Consider the following 15,643-nt stretch of genomic DNA (forward strand, 5'->3'; position numbering starts at 1 on the left):
TAGCTTTGTCGAGATTATACAATCCCTTTTCAAAATAATACTAGATTTTCGATGTTAGACCATCGTTTCCTAACCACAAAAACGCTCTTTTCCGTGCTAAAACCGTGCCTAAACTGTGCATAAACTGTGCCCAAACTGTGCCTAAAGTGTGCCTAAAGTGTGCCCAAACCGTGCTTAAACCGTGCATAAACCGTGCCTAAACTGTATCAGAATCGTGCCTAAACTGTGCCTGAACTGTACCAAAAACTAAATCGTGCAAGAGAAAATTTCTCAACAAGAGTTCTGGCCCGAAATCAAATTTCAGTTGTCAAGACAAGGTAAGGCTTGTATTTACATTGTGTAACTTTAAAGTAAATTTCTATAATAAAATGAAAAGTGATCAGATTAGAAAACTACATAGAAAGAAGTCAAAAGATACAAATCAATTGCTTACCTTAGAGTTTATTTATTTACTAAAGATCTACAACTTGCAATTGCGGGTAGATGTCCCCATCCTTCACGGAAAAAAAGAAAGCTCACTACGAAAGGATGAAAGATTACTTTCTTTGTAACTGGTTGTTTTATGTAGCCAAAAGTTATATGTTAAGTGAAGGGTCAAACCGTCTGAAGTCAAATTGAAGCGCAAATATCGAGCGATACTTGATCTTTTTTAAATGTTGTAAAAACTGATGAGTTATGCTTGTTCTATTGAGATAAATGTTGTTGCAATCAGAAGTCTCAAAGTCTCAACTAAAAAGCTTGCATAAATCATGAACCAAAGGAAAACAGGGCGATATTCCTCTCTGCTTCAACAGAATGAACCACACCAGCCGGACTTTTCTTCTCAAGGATTAGTACTTTCAACCGTGAGAACCAAAGCTTCTGATTGGCCAGTCTGTAATTGCATTAAAGTTAAGTCAACAAAGTCTGTCAACACAGACACTTCGTCTAGGGCTCGTCTAGCTAGCATGCAAATGCAGTTCTACGATTTCGTTGTTGTGTAAAACAAGTTTTCCAGTTAAATGTACAATTATGCAACAGAAATTGTGATGGTAGTTCAATGCTGTTAACGAGGTAAAAAGCCATCATTGAACTACCATCACAATTTCTGTTGCATAATTGTACATTTAACTGGAAAACTTGTTTTACACAACAACGAAATCGTAGAACTGCATTTGCATGCTAGCTAGACGAGCCCTAGACGAAGTGTCTGTGTTGACAGACTTTGTTGACTTAACTTTAATGCAATTACAGACTGGCCAATCAGAAGCTTTGGTTCTCACGGTTGAAAGTACTAATCCTTGAGAAAAAAAAGTCCGGCTGGTGTGGTTCATTCTGTTGAAGCAGAGAGGAATATTGCCCTGTTTTCCTTTGGTTCATGATTTATGCAAGCTTTTTAGTTGAGACTTTGAGACTTCTGATTGCAACAACATTTATCTCAATAGAACAAGCATAACTCATCAGTTTTTACAACATTGAAAAAAGATCAAGTATCGCTCGATATTTGCGCTTCAATTTGACTTCAGACGGTTTGACCCTTCACTTAACGTATAACTTTTGGCTGCATAAAACAACCAGTTACAAAGAAAGTAATCTTTCATCCTTTCGTAGTGAGCTTTCTTTTTTTCCGTGAAGGATGGGGACATCTACCCGCAATTGCAAGTTGTAGATCTTTAGTAAATAAATAAACTCTAAGGTAAGCAATTGATTTGTATCTTTTGACTTCTTTCTATGTAGTTTTCTAATCTGATCACTTTTCATTTTATTATAGAAATTTACTTTAAAGTTACACAATGTAAATACAAGCCTTACCTTGTCTTGACAACTGAAATTTGATTTCGGGCCAGAACTCTTGTTGAGAAATTTTCTCTTGCACGATTTAGTTTTTGGTACAGTTCAGGCACAGTTTAGGCACGATTCTGATACAGTTTAGGCACGGTTTATGCACGGTTTAAGCACGGTTTGGGCACACTTAAGGCACACTTTAGGCACAGTTTGGGCACAGTTTATGCACAGTTTAGGCACGGTTTTAGCACGGAAAAGAGCGTTTTTGTGGTTAGGAAACGATGGTCTAACATCGAAAATCTAGTATTATTTTGAAAAGGGATTGTATAATCTCGACAAAGCTATGACTGACAAAAAGCTGATTTTATGTCAATTAGAGATATGGTGTTTTTGAAACACAAAGATAAGTGGATAGAAAGAACAAGCGAGTTTTAGAATGCACGTTTCGGTGAAAACGAATACATCATCTTGTGGGTCGCAAAAGTGATCAGGTGAAAAAAAGGTCCTCAGCTTTTTATAAGGTGAGCTTTTTTTCAAGATTCAGAATGTACATAGGTTAAAGATTCTCTCTATGAAGTTTTATTACTGTATTCCTTATTAAAGTCGAGAAATCCTAAATGTGCCTATGTTAGACCGTAAATGTTACGCGCCATGTCAAAAAAAAAGCCGTTTTCAACAGTGATTTTTTAATTATTTTTCGTCAAGATACACTTTAAAAAGAAAATAAGTCTTCCAGAAGAAATTTCTTTGACAGTTTAAAGTTGTGTTCAAATCTTAACAAAATCTCAATTTGGACAGCTTAACTACAGCATTTTAAAGTCAAATTTACAGCACTGATCACCAGTAGCGTGCGCCAGGCCCTATCCTGTTCTCTCTCCTCCGATTCTCTCCAGGCTCCGCGCGCTTACTTTTCACCTCTCCCCGTTCCTCTCCCTATTTCCCAGCCCGAATCGCCCGAAACACGAAAGAGACCTCTGCGGAGGAGAGAGTATCCTGTTGGCTTGTATATTCAGTACAAGCTGCTTGTCACGCAATGAAATATATGCTGTAGCAAGATCATGAATTGAAGCAATCGTGATGTCTGATAGCACGTACAAACATTCTTTATTTTTTGCCACTTTCACAACCTGTTCTAAGGTGTTAGGAAAAATTTTCATTCAGTGAAAAAGAAGAAAAATCGAAACGCATTCTTAACGCTATCGTCTTCGACATTTTATCAATTAAAATGCGCTGAGAAAATCTTTAAGTTCGTTATTGTAGTACATTCACAATGCATTGAAATCTGGCAAAAAATGTGCATACTCTGTGCCTACAGTGTTCCCAAATCGTGCCTAAATCGTGCCAGAACCGTGCCTAAATCGTGCCTGAACCATGCCTAAATCGTGCCTGAACCGTGCGTAAGTTGTGCATGAACTGTGCCTAAACTGTGCCCAAGCCGTGCCTAAATTGTTTTTATGCACACAAACCGTGCAATTCGCCGAAGCACGAATATCGTGCTGTTACGGTCGTGTACACCAGTAGCGTGCGCCAGGCCTTGTTTTCATGTGAAATTTCAACCAGATTAAAGTTCTATTTCAGACGGTTAAATAAGCTGGCAGCCGGCTCTAAGCGACTTTTTGACAAAGATTTTTTGTTTTGTTTTCCTCATGTTTTAGACATGTGTTGTTTTGGCTATTTGCAAATCCTGTGGCTTAGTTAATGTGGAAGTCTGAAATATGGAAGTTTTTGGTACATGTAGAACCTCTTTGGCATTCCCAAGGGTTATGCATGGGTCGCCTGGGACTGACTGTAAAGAATTGATCCCTGCGTAAGCTAACCACCATACCAAATTTGGCAAGCTGTTGTTTGGAATGCTAATCCTTTGCCGGAGAAATGTCAGTTTTCAAATTTGATATGACATTACATGTAATTGACCTTTTTCAACTTCAAGTTAATAATGAACTAAGTGTTTCACTTGCCTGTGAATGCAGCACAACAGTTCCTTTAGAAGCTAATCACTTCTCCTGCTCAATATTGTAGCCTTTACTTTCATTCATACTTCTGAGTTCTGACTTCCTAGCTGATAAGTGACCCATTTTAACATGCATTCATTACCCCAACATTGTATACTAAGCTGCATTTGCCTGCAATCTGACTATAGCAGTTTTCTAATTTTATTGCTCCACAACACTTTTAATGCCTACTGCCTGGGATGGGAGAGAGAGATGAGATACAGATGCTTGCATCTAAGTGTGAACACATGCCTTCGAAACATGATCTAATTGGATATTACATGGCAGGATTGATCGTCAAACATTTGAAGTTTAGCAGATGGTTATGTGAATTTTCACATGCAAAATGCTCAAAATACACACTGAGTACAAGCAAAACTTTACAATAGAAGCAATTCAAGTGAACTTGCAAATGCATATCGACACAGATAAAAATCAATTTTTTTTAAAGAAATCTCTATATCCAATCTTTTTTAAGCCAGAATGTGTTGAACTTTCGATGCAAAGTTGCTGTTACAGTCTGCCAAACTTCAAAACTTTGATGACCAATCATGCCATGTTTAATACCCAATTAGATCATGTTTTGTGTTTCAGTGCACATTTTTATGCCTAGATGCAAGCAACAGCAACTCCTAAACTTTTTTTAGGTGGGGGAGGTGGTACATCTGCTATGGAGATCGATCTTAAATCCTCTATCCTGTTTCAAACAGTCCTCCCAAACACTTTAATTTGTACAATACTCCAGGTCAGACCTTGTAAATTTAAGACCTTTAAGTCAATTTCCTTTCTTTTCTTGGGTGCTGTGGGGAAGAGAGGAGTGGTAAATAGTTTTGTACAATACCATAGAATTCCAAAAGTTTTGGAATTTTAAGTAACAGGCCTCTCAAAATTGAAACCTCCCCCTAGCTAGGTAACATTATATTTTATGTTTCTATATTAAACCCAAAAAGTAAAGACCTGCATGCATACGGAAGAATTACCAATTTTTGAACAAAAATGCATTAAGTACCCAAAATACAAGAAAAGTTTTTTTGATTTGATTGACAAAATACGCACGGGCATAAAACTCACTGCTCATAGCTTTAAGGCAGCTATTTAAATCTGTCCTTTTTATATGGCAAACAATCAAATGAAGGGTATAAATTATATTCAGATTACACACTCTCTTTGTAAACAAATGTTTTAACCATCCAAAAGTAATGGCTACCCAATGGCTAACCCTGTATACACTAATCACTTTAAAACTGTAACATTGTAAACTTTTTTGGCCATGGGTTTTCAATGTCATATTAAGCTGGCAGTTTTTATATAGCAAAGAGTTAAAGCTTACAACTTGGATCAAAAGTTGCATAATATATTTTAATAGCTTAGTGCTAGTGGTTTTTCTTTTAATTGTCTTTCAGACAAGTACCTGTAGCATGTGTCCTGGTTAGGAAATGTTTAGGGGTGGTGTTAAAAGTGTTTTAGAGAGTGTAGAATGAAAGTGCTAATTTCACAGAAATCAAATTAATTTTTTGAGAGTAGCGACTTCATTCACTGAGAACTGGGCTTTGGGTCATGTATTAACTTTGTCATTTGCACATTATATTTTCAGAAACATTCTCAGCCTGAAAGACATATTAGCCAGAACAGGGCCATACCTAGCGGGAGGAGGGGGAGGGCAGGGGGGACAGTTGTCCCGGCCAGGAAAACTAAATTTCTAACATACTGTTTGATTTTGCTGGGCTTTTTCTTGTAGTTATATTGGAGTTTGCCCCCGCAGGGGATTTTAGTGAAGTTTGCCCCCACAGGCAAAACATCCTAGATAGGGCCCTGTATTTAGCACAGGTAGTAACATACCTTTCTTGAACTCAACAGAATGAGCGTACTGATCAAGATCTTAAGCAAGAACAAATGGAGAGACTGGTACTACAACAAGATATGGAACACTGGGATAGTGACACATCTATAAACATTGAGAATGTTGACAGCCACCCTACTTTGCTTCCTTCAGCAAGTAAATCTGGCCATGGATCTCCAGCACAAGTTTCCCAGCCAGCTTGCAAGGTAATTCATTTCTCTATCAGGAGTCATTGACTCAGTTGCAATCAATTCTTGGTTGATTTCTTTCCATAAAGTCAATGTCAAACACAGAATTGGTCATGCTGGTCCACAGCCTCGTCACACAAGTAGTGTAGGTGATATTTATTGTGTAATTGACATGATATTCGCTAAAAAGGTAAAAACAACCCTCCAAGTTAAGACCATTTTAGTCACCATGGCCACTAAAATTTTGGAGCTGGCAACTAAATTGGAACTGAAATCGCCAGCCTGGCGACTAAAACTGAGAAGAAGGATTGAAAGAGTGAGCTTAATTTGGTAACTTAAACTTTTCACCGGCGACTAAACTTGTGCAGTTGGTGGCCAAATGGCCACTAACGAAAAATATACCGTAAACTTGGGGGATGAAAAATATTATTAACAAGGCTTAAAAGTTATAAATTTTGGTTTATTTTTAAATTTTATAACTTTTTAGCCTTGTTAATAATATTTTTACCTTTTTAGCGAGTATTATGTCAATACACAGTACATTAGAATTATTATTATGTTAATAGTTTTATTATATGAAAACAGCATCTCTTACAGCTTGGTTTGTTGTGTCCCCTATATAACAAGAAGGATTTTTTTCTTGTGTTTTATGTTTTGACACAGAAATGTTATTGTTGTATTTATAATTTAACTGCAGCAGGAGTTCACAGGATGATTGTCAAAAATCATAATTGTGTTCTTTATCAATTTATTTGACAGGGAAGTGAAGAACATGGATTGCATAAAATAGAGTGTTATGGTACGTACGTAGGTCATAGGAAGTTGAAATTTGCCCCAAGGCATGCATTGGCTGGCTGGCCTTGGCTGACATTCTCTTGTCTGTCTGTAACTGAACTCTCTTCAATGTAGACACCTCTCTAAGGGAGGCAGCCTGAGTTGGTCCTGAGGCTGTATGCCTTAAGAGAGAATTCACTGAAGCCTAAATTAATGCTTAACATTTTTAAACATCTTAATTATTATCAAATTTCTTGTCGACTGAGTAATCAGTTTTGTTCTTGTAGTTTTTCTTTTAATTCCAAGATGAACTGCTTTTAATTTATTTTATGAAAATTATACTCATATATAACTAGCAATATACTGCTGTTATTGCAACATTAAATTAATTATCCACAGTGGATGCTTTCAGTGCATTTAGCCATACATAACAAAAATAAAAATTAATATATTGTTCACAGATTTAGATGATGGCGGTGAGGATGAAGATATGGTTGTTGTGGCTAGTCGAAATGAAAGAATCAAAGAGAAGGAGGTAATTGTTCTTAAAAGATTTTATTAATTCCCCACTTGGATACATGTGGGTATCGTTACATTTTGTATTTTTTTCTTAAGAACCATAAGTAGTCACAGGTACTTTCTGATTTAAATACTGGCCAATAAGCTAAAAGCATAAATTAGTTTTAGACCACTCCATATTAAAGGTGTACAGTTTGTACAACAACCACATTAGGTGGACATCTGAACTTAGAGCGGTTGCTTTAAACTCAAGATGTTATATCCTGAAGATTGCATGTCAATATCATGCATTTCCCCAAAAAAATACAAACCCTAAAGTTTGTAATTCATGTTGTTCGGTATTTGATAGTTTACGTTCTCTTCTCGCACATTGATTCTTTGGTTCACCAGATTAGTTTTGCTGATGATTTGGAGAAGAGTGAAAGATTAGAGAATAGCATCAGACAGAGGTAAGCTTAACTACATTACTGTGCATTTTTATATTAAGTGTTAGGTAGAAAATTTTGTTAAACATGGCACATTGGACATTGTAGTTATAAGTGAAATGTTTAGAGACTGCTTTGCCTAAGTATAGAAGTCTGAAACATATCTTTGAACAATTAATAAAATTTTATCATCAATGTTGATATGATGTCTAAGTTTGTTTCTTTGGGTACCTGCACAAGAACAACTCTATCTCAGGCACTGAAAGGTGGCTGGAGCAATACACAATCTAAATGGCATGTCAAGCAAGTCTTTGATGCCTTTTGCAGGGATTACTTGTTATAATATTGACAAAGATAACAACCTCAGGCTTCTAGTCCAGGAAATTTAGTACAGTATGAGTTAAGATGATTGAAGTAATACATCAAACACGAAAGGCAGTGTTTCATCGGGATATCCAAATACCGAGAAGAGAGTTGAAAATATGACGCGCAGCGGAGTATTTTTGACGAAATTCGAGGTGTTTGGATAGCCGATGAAACACTGTCTCGAGTGTTTGATATATCTTCTCAATCGAGACAAAAACTACGGAGTAAACGGAGAAATAAAATCGTAAAAATCTATGCTAATTAAGATCGGGTTTCCAAACCACTGTCACGGTTATAGTTTTCTTTGTTTTAACTTGATGAATTATTAATGAGTTTGAGAATGATATTTATGACGCTCAGATACCTGTTAGATACTATCAATGACAGTTCTAACAGTTGATAACAGATTATTTTTTTGCATTCTTATTGTATATAATTACCAAATGTAACACAGACATAAAAAGCAAAACTTTAATAAACAAAGTAACTGATAAAATTGGGCTCTATTTGTCTTTCCTTTTTAGTCCAAGTGGACAGATTGAGTCCTGTGAAACTATCCATGAACATGCCCGTGGTGAGTGATGTCAATTGTCCAGTTCCACAAAATACCGGTATCCATACCCAACCTATGGAAGGTCACTGGAAATTCCGAGGAGGAAGGGGGTCTTAAAAGCCAAAATTTGTATAGGTAATCGCATGATTTTGAGTGCAATTTGGGATAAATCAGCACGAGTAACTTGAAAAATTTACGAGTGCTGATTTATCCCAAATTGACGAGAAAAATCATGTGATTACTTGTTAATAATACACATACAAAAATTTCACTTGAAGTGGATGACAAACAAACCGTGTTTATACGTAGCTTACCTTTCCGATTCGTTCAAACATAACGGAGTTGTCGGGCTTTGTAAAATCCAGATACCGCTAGGGAATTTTAAAGCTCTCTGTCATGCATTATCGGGTGCTTTTATCCTTATTCAGTTGTATTGGTATGGGCTAAAGTGTCCAACTTCAATTCACGCTTGTAATCTTTCTTATTTACGAGCCGTCGCGTAAGGAAATCCACAATTGGTAGCTTTCCACAGTTTCGTAAAGCCTCTTTTGTGCTGTACAAACGTCCAATTCCTAGTACTTTGGTTTATATACTTAAAACTTTCGTTAAATCGGTCAAACTTTTCATGAATTGTTATGTTTTTGCTCGATTTTTGCTATCTCAAACACTCCGACAACGGCCGCCATTTTGTTTTGGCCGGGCGCGCTTTCCGACTTTCCTGTCAATCAATTTAATTTCAACTTTCTGCACTCAATTTCAACTTTCTGCACTGTTTGGGATTAATTGACGTGCTCTCAGCCAATGAGCATACAGAAATTTTTGTATGTATATTATTATAAAGGAAACTATGGGGCTTAAAGTGGAATTTCCGGAGGGGTGGGGGTATTCAAACCAAAATCCTTCTGTGGAAGGGGTATGGATATTTTGTGGAATAACTCATTGCCGGATGACTCAGAAATCACAACCAAATTCAGTCATATCCACAATCATAAAGTTACTGTGTTATACTTCTATGAATATGGTGTAATGTTAATAAATGTATAACAATATTAGATATACAATATATAAGATGTAATTACTATATATAAAATTAAATTTTATAGAGATTGACAGGGCTGTATTGTTTTAAGATGACGAGTTGGCCATTAGAGAGACCGATGACAATTTGGAGGGAGCTGTTGGTGGGGAGATTGAGCACCATACAAGTCAGGAACAGACAGATCTGGAATCAGATAGTAAAGGTGATCTGTGGTACAACATTTGAAGAGTTTGATCGTAGCACGAGTCAAGTTCGAGCCCGAGTCAAGTTAGAGTCACGAGTCAAGTTCAAGTCAAATGATTTTTTTCACTATTTCTTTCTTTTAATAATAATAAACTATCGTTTGATGGTTATAAAGAGCAGCAGTTAGGTTTGATTCAACAAACTGTTTTTACTGCAGAAGCGATCACAAAGATTTCATTTTGCATTTTAAAATAAATATACCGATAAGCTAAATTAGCGGTATTCCTTGCTCCGTCATTCAATTCTTACTGTTTTTGTAACTTTTCAATATGCTTTGTCGCCTTTCAATACGCTTTTACTAGCAGTTTCTTGGTTTTGTCTTGGTTACTGAGGAATATATATTTTTCCCTTCACACAAGATTATCATCGTGTTCTATTTTCGAGTCATCAAAAATAAAACGAACGACTTTGTCACACAACGATTTTGTCACACAGTTAGACTCCATATATTTTTTGGTTCAAAATTATTTTTATCGGATTCAGAATAACTTCAGGCAGATTTGAATTCGACATCAGTCGTGACTTGATCTGACTGAGAAAAATGGAGCACATGCATTACTGTCTCGGAATCCCAGAAATGCGGGAAACAATTTTATCAGTGAACTTGTTTCATCTTATATAATTAATTGTCGTTGACCCCTGGTGTATCTATTCTGTATGGCAAAGGTGAAAGAAACAACAAACAATTACATTTATTAGGCAAGCGCTTAGAAATGCCTTTCAACCGTATGTGAATGAGAGCAGAGTGTGAAAAAGCACGACCAGCGCTTAGCCATGTGTAAGACGTCATGCAAATTCAAGCTGTCACACAGGATTTGTATTTGATATTTCGGCGGCCGCTTGTCTGTTGCTATTGCAGGCGACGTTCAAGTTCCCTTGATTTTTTTGTCGTGAAAATGGAACCTCTGCTTCAGTTGTGTATATATTAATCCAGGTAGGAATGTACAAGGAAAGTTATTGGAAACCAAGGAATATTTTTCTTCTTTGAAAAGCAACTGCTGCTAACAATTAATGAATGAGCTCTCGCAATCGGCAGTAAAAAAATCCAATCTTGCTGTTCTTGTGCCTCTGGTAAATCATTTTCACCAGCAATTAAAACCAAAAGACATAAAAAAAATAAACTTGACTCGAACTTGACTCGAACTTGACTCGTGCTACGAACAAACTTCAACATTTGAATTCTAAGAAGCAATTAATGTCAACATTATTATTAAGCAAAGAAATGAGACTGAAGACAGTCATTAACTGGAGGGTTCATGTTCTACTTTCATTGATGTACCACTTGTTTAAGGAGGAGAGTATAAAGCCTACAGAATGTTCTGTAGGGGTTTAAAAACCTCAAGTTAACATCTGATATACGTAAAGGGGTGGTTATACATGACCATAAAATGTTGAGTTGCATAAAATCTGTGTGTTTTCACTAAGCATACTAAACACCTAAAAAGCATTATCAATATTTCACCAATCAAAATTGCTCAAGATCATGACTCATTACTATTAAGAATGCAGCAAAAATTGTGTCTGATTGTTAATGATCTAAACTGTTGAAAGCTCAATTCTGACATTTTTTAAATTTTGTTTTCCATTTTTAGACACCTTGAGTGATCTGTCAACACTTCCCTTACCAATCTTGGACAGCCATATGGAATCACGTTCAGTTCCTGGCCTCGTTGTGTCAGACATTTGGAAGATTGAAGAAGCAACTCATGGTCTTCTCCTGCAGACTAAAAGTGAAGGCTCAAATGTCAATGGAACAGCCAGTCCAAGGAACATGTATCAGGCTCTTGTCTCAGCCCTAGAAGGTCATGGATCTCCCAGAACACAGACCAGCTCAGGGGACATAAACGCTGGGACATCATTTGGCTCTAGATTAGGTACTCAGTCAGGAATTGAAAGTAGATCTGGGTCAGAGTACGAGGGTGCAAGTCTTTCTCGGCATGAATCACAGAGCGACAAATCGGTTGGTCCAAGAATGCGATCGATATCTGACATTGTACGAGAAACAGAAGAAGAAGAGGGAGAAGATGACAGACGAGTTGGAGCATCTGGTATTGATACACCTTCAATCTTGGACACTTTGTCGTTACAAGACTCTGGCAGATTTCACAATCCTTCAACAAGCTCACAACCAGAGTCAATAGATAGTGTAAGTGTTCTCACAATGAACAAGGACACTGCCTCCACTGTGGCGCAGTCGGGGAGTATAGGAGAACCAGATGGGTCAGGAAGAGAAAGCTCAGACCTCATACTTGCACGGCGATCATCGTCTTTAGCTCGCAGAAGGAGAACAAGTTTGCAGAGGAGGAGGAGGACTGAAACAGGTGGGGCTATTCGACGGCGCAGACGCAATGATTCAGGCGCACTGGCTGATGTTCTGCTTCAAGCTGTTGATGGTGCAGGACCCTCTACAACTCATGTAGCATCATCACACGATGATACTTCACCTGGAGCTATGCATTGCTTTCAGGATGAGTTTGGTAAGGAGGAAGGCTGTTCAGTTTTAACTTATCCCAGTGGGAGACTATAAAAATTATATTGACGTTTAAGGTGTGAGGCGGTATGTGTTTTTAAGTCTTGGCCTTGTTAAATCATGAATGTCTAAAAATATTTTACATGTAATGCCTGTTATGTGAATTGTTTGATGAATGTAGTTGTTGGTGGGGAAGAAAATTTTTTAAGGAAAAGATTTTAAAAAAAAAAACATTATTGTTGATTTGGGAGATGAGGTACATGTATTGTGCACCTTTTTTGCAGGTGTGTGGCAGACCTATGTTTTTAACACTGATTCCCCATTCAGTACTGCCATTCAGCCCTCATCTCATTCTCCCTTGCGGATTAGGGATTTAGTTGGCAGAGACAACTGGTATGATGATAAACTTTAAATTAACTGAAAGTGATAAATGATCTTCGAGTGAAATTCAAATTTAAGCATTTTGAATAAAGAATAAAAAATTAGAGTATTTAATTTTTTTTTTTTTTTTTTTTTTTTTTTTTTTTACCCTTAAATAATTAACTCTGGAATTAAAACATGTACATGTACACAAATGAACATGCTAGTCGCTGTCTTTTTTTTAAATTTTGGACATTTTGCCATATTAGAAAGAAAAAACACCTTCATGTACATGTATGTGTAATGATCATGCATAAATACATTTATTGCCCAGTGGTATCCCATTTGAGCAGTTTAGAATAATAGCGAGGGTATGTATGGTAATAAAGATGTCTCCTGACTTGCAAATGCATTGACTAATAAGTAGTCTTCATTTGTATTGCAAAACATACTTAAAATATTCTTTGTGAATAGGTTGTGGAAATTTAATAGGAAGCCTTTGTAAGATGTTTAGTCCCAGCAGCCTTATGGTTAGTGTGTTAGACTCCAGATTGAGTGGTCGGAGTTTGAGCCCTGGTTGGGGTCACTGTGTTGTGTTCTTGGGAAAGACACTTTATTTTTATAGTGCCTCTCTCCACCCGATGTATATTTAAATGGGTACTGGCTAATTTAGTGCTGGGGGTAGCCCCGCGATGGACTAGCATCCCATTCAGGGAGGAGTAGAAAATAATACTCCTAGTTGTTTCATGCTATGGAAACTGGGATACTCTTTGGCCAGATGGGGCACAAGGCTCCAATGCAGACTTTACCTACTACATACCTTTTTACTAGATGCTCTTGCAGATTACATGTAGGCAAACCCCTGATTTGAAAGTGACATTTTAGGTAAAAAGGTGCAGTGTCTTTGCAAGTTTTTGTTGTACTCTAGATTCATTTCAGGTATTCTACTTAAATTTCTCCTTTGTAATTGAAGGGAAACAAGTAGCTCAGCATCAACAGTGGTAGTGGACCACACAACTTTGCCTGGAAACCTTCCATCGCACTCATCAGCTGTGCGTCGTGGATCTACCCACACAAGGTGGCAGGACACCATCTCATCAGCCAGTCTCCCATTCACCAGACCAACATCTGTCACATCAACAGTAAAACCCAGACCACGCTACTTTAAATTTCAGCTTTTTCCTGGAAAATTTACGAAAATCAAGTTTGATCGACTTGCCCTTTTAGCTCTAATGGACAGGTATGGATTCAATTAAAGTTCAGCATTCCCGCTTTATTGCATTCCATGAATTTCTTTGCATGTTTGCATGCTTTAGAGAATTGGTGTATTTTGTAATAGTAATTGGACTGAGTGGAGTACAATTTAGGGAGTAATCAGGCGAGTAATTTCAAAACCGGCCGAGCATGCAGTGCAAGGACAATTTGAAATTACGAGCATGATTATTCGTCTCTGAATTGTACGACACGAGGTCCAATTACTAATTAATTGTATCAATAACAAAATTCGAGGCTAGAAAGTCTTTGAGAACCTTATTTTATGTGAAAAAGTCAAAGGTAAATTCAATTGGTTGTACAAGCAGTAAGATAACAGCAAAAAACCCATTTAAATGCACATGATTGACTGGCGAATGGCATAGGTGTCCAATTACAGGTATCCAATTTTGAAGTTGTTCAAATTGGATACCTGTAATTGGACACCCATGTGATCACGTGCCAATTACGCGACAAATCGACGCACACAGAACCAATCAAAATCGAAAATTTTGTTATAGATATGATTAATACTTTTAAAGTATTTTCGATGAAGTGCAATGGCCTGATAGTTAGTAAACTGGCCTCAGGATCAAGCAATCTGGTTTCAAGTCCTGGCCAGTGTGTTTTGCCTTTTGGCACCTCCAAAGGGCAAATAAGCCAGCCATCCACCAGAACAATTGCTATCCACTGGATAAGTGTGAACAAAGTGACTATGCTGTCAGGACAGTGGATAGTGATTTATCAGATGGATACAGGAATGTTGCTAAGGGCCGGCTGCTGGCTATTTTAACTGGCTGAAATAGAACTTAAATCTGGCTGAAATTTCACTGGACAAAAAGGACTTAAGTAAACTTTTAGAGCTGCTAAGACCCGAAAAGCCAGTTGGGCTTGTTGATGAGCCAGCTTAATGTTTTCTTAGCAACATTCCTGTAAAAAACATTATCCACCCTTTGAACAAGCAAGGCCAGGTTTGTTAATAGGTACTGCAGGTGAATTGTTGGAGCAACCTGACAGAATGCTGGGGCGTAACCTTTAGTGGGCTAGCATCCCAGCCAGGGGGAGTAGTTATACCCCTAGGTGCTTTGTCATAGAAACTTGAGTTACCATATTTTCTCATTTAATGCCCCCGGCATTTATTTCAAACTTGGCCTGGTGTACCTGCCGTTTATTTGACTCCTACAGTTTATTCGAGCCCGGAGTTTATCAAACAAGGGTGTCATACATTATATTTGCTTATTGCTTATCCTCATCGGGCCCATGAGGACTCTTGAGGCCTGACATTATATTTGACAGGCAACATATTTCCATTACAACTACAGCTTGTTATCCCTCAAATAAATTCTTGAGGGGGTTATTTACAACTCTTCCTTGGAAACCCAGTGTTTATTCGAGACCTGGCATTTATTTGAGAAAAGTGCTAGTCTGATAAGGCACCTTGGCTTGTAGGCAGACAAATGAAAGCTTTAGAGCAGTACATTCATGTGGTACTGTTTTAATATACAGCTGTATATTAACTTGTAAGGCCATAATATAATTATGAAGCCCCATTGTGAAAAGGCTGAAAAAAGGTTTTTATTTGAACCTAAATAAGATTTAATTTTCTTTTTCATTCATAGAAACAAGTACAAAATCGAAGCAGTGGTATCTGTTTTGCTGGCCATTTTTGTGGCAGTTCTGGGCTATTGGCTTCTACTGGCAGATTTCTTTAAAGACTTTTGGATATTCGTCTTTTGTTTTGTGCTGGCTGGATGCCAGTTTTCTCTCATTAAGGTTAGGAAAAGAAATTTTTATGACAAATACAGTTAAGAAATAATTGTCCCATACTAGATGTACAGTGAAAGAAATAACCGTTGCAAT

At 37.3% G+C, this 15,643-nt stretch overlaps 1 protein-coding gene across 5 annotated transcripts in view; it reads left to right on the forward strand.

The window, feature by feature from the left end:
• Positions 1 to 15,643, forward strand: part of LOC144634536 (pecanex-like protein 1) — a 110,752-nt gene that overhangs the window by 2,727 nt on the left and 92,382 nt on the right. For all 5 annotated transcript variants that reach the window (XM_078493517.1, XM_078493516.1, XM_078493513.1 and 2 more), the window contains exons 3-12: positions 5,613 to 5,801; positions 6,543 to 6,582; positions 7,019 to 7,092; positions 7,467 to 7,525; positions 8,392 to 8,441; positions 9,551 to 9,661; positions 11,295 to 12,179; positions 12,457 to 12,565; positions 13,506 to 13,772; positions 15,403 to 15,556. In XM_078493517.1, coding sequence (XP_078349643.1) covers positions 5,613 to 5,801; positions 6,543 to 6,582; positions 7,019 to 7,092; positions 7,467 to 7,525; positions 8,392 to 8,441; positions 9,551 to 9,661; positions 11,295 to 12,179; positions 12,457 to 12,565; positions 13,506 to 13,772; positions 15,403 to 15,556 — 1,938 coding nt within the window. The remainder of the gene's footprint in view (positions 1 to 5,612; positions 5,802 to 6,542; positions 6,583 to 7,018; positions 7,093 to 7,466; positions 7,526 to 8,391; positions 8,442 to 9,550; positions 9,662 to 11,294; positions 12,180 to 12,456; positions 12,566 to 13,505; positions 13,773 to 15,402; positions 15,557 to 15,643) is intronic.

The sequence above is a fragment of the Oculina patagonica genome, chromosome 13, assembly GCF_052425735.1.
Source record: "Oculina patagonica isolate OP01 chromosome 13, crgOcupat, whole genome shotgun sequence".
In the NCBI taxonomy this organism is placed as follows: Eukaryota; Metazoa; Cnidaria; class Anthozoa; order Scleractinia; family Oculinidae; genus Oculina; species Oculina patagonica.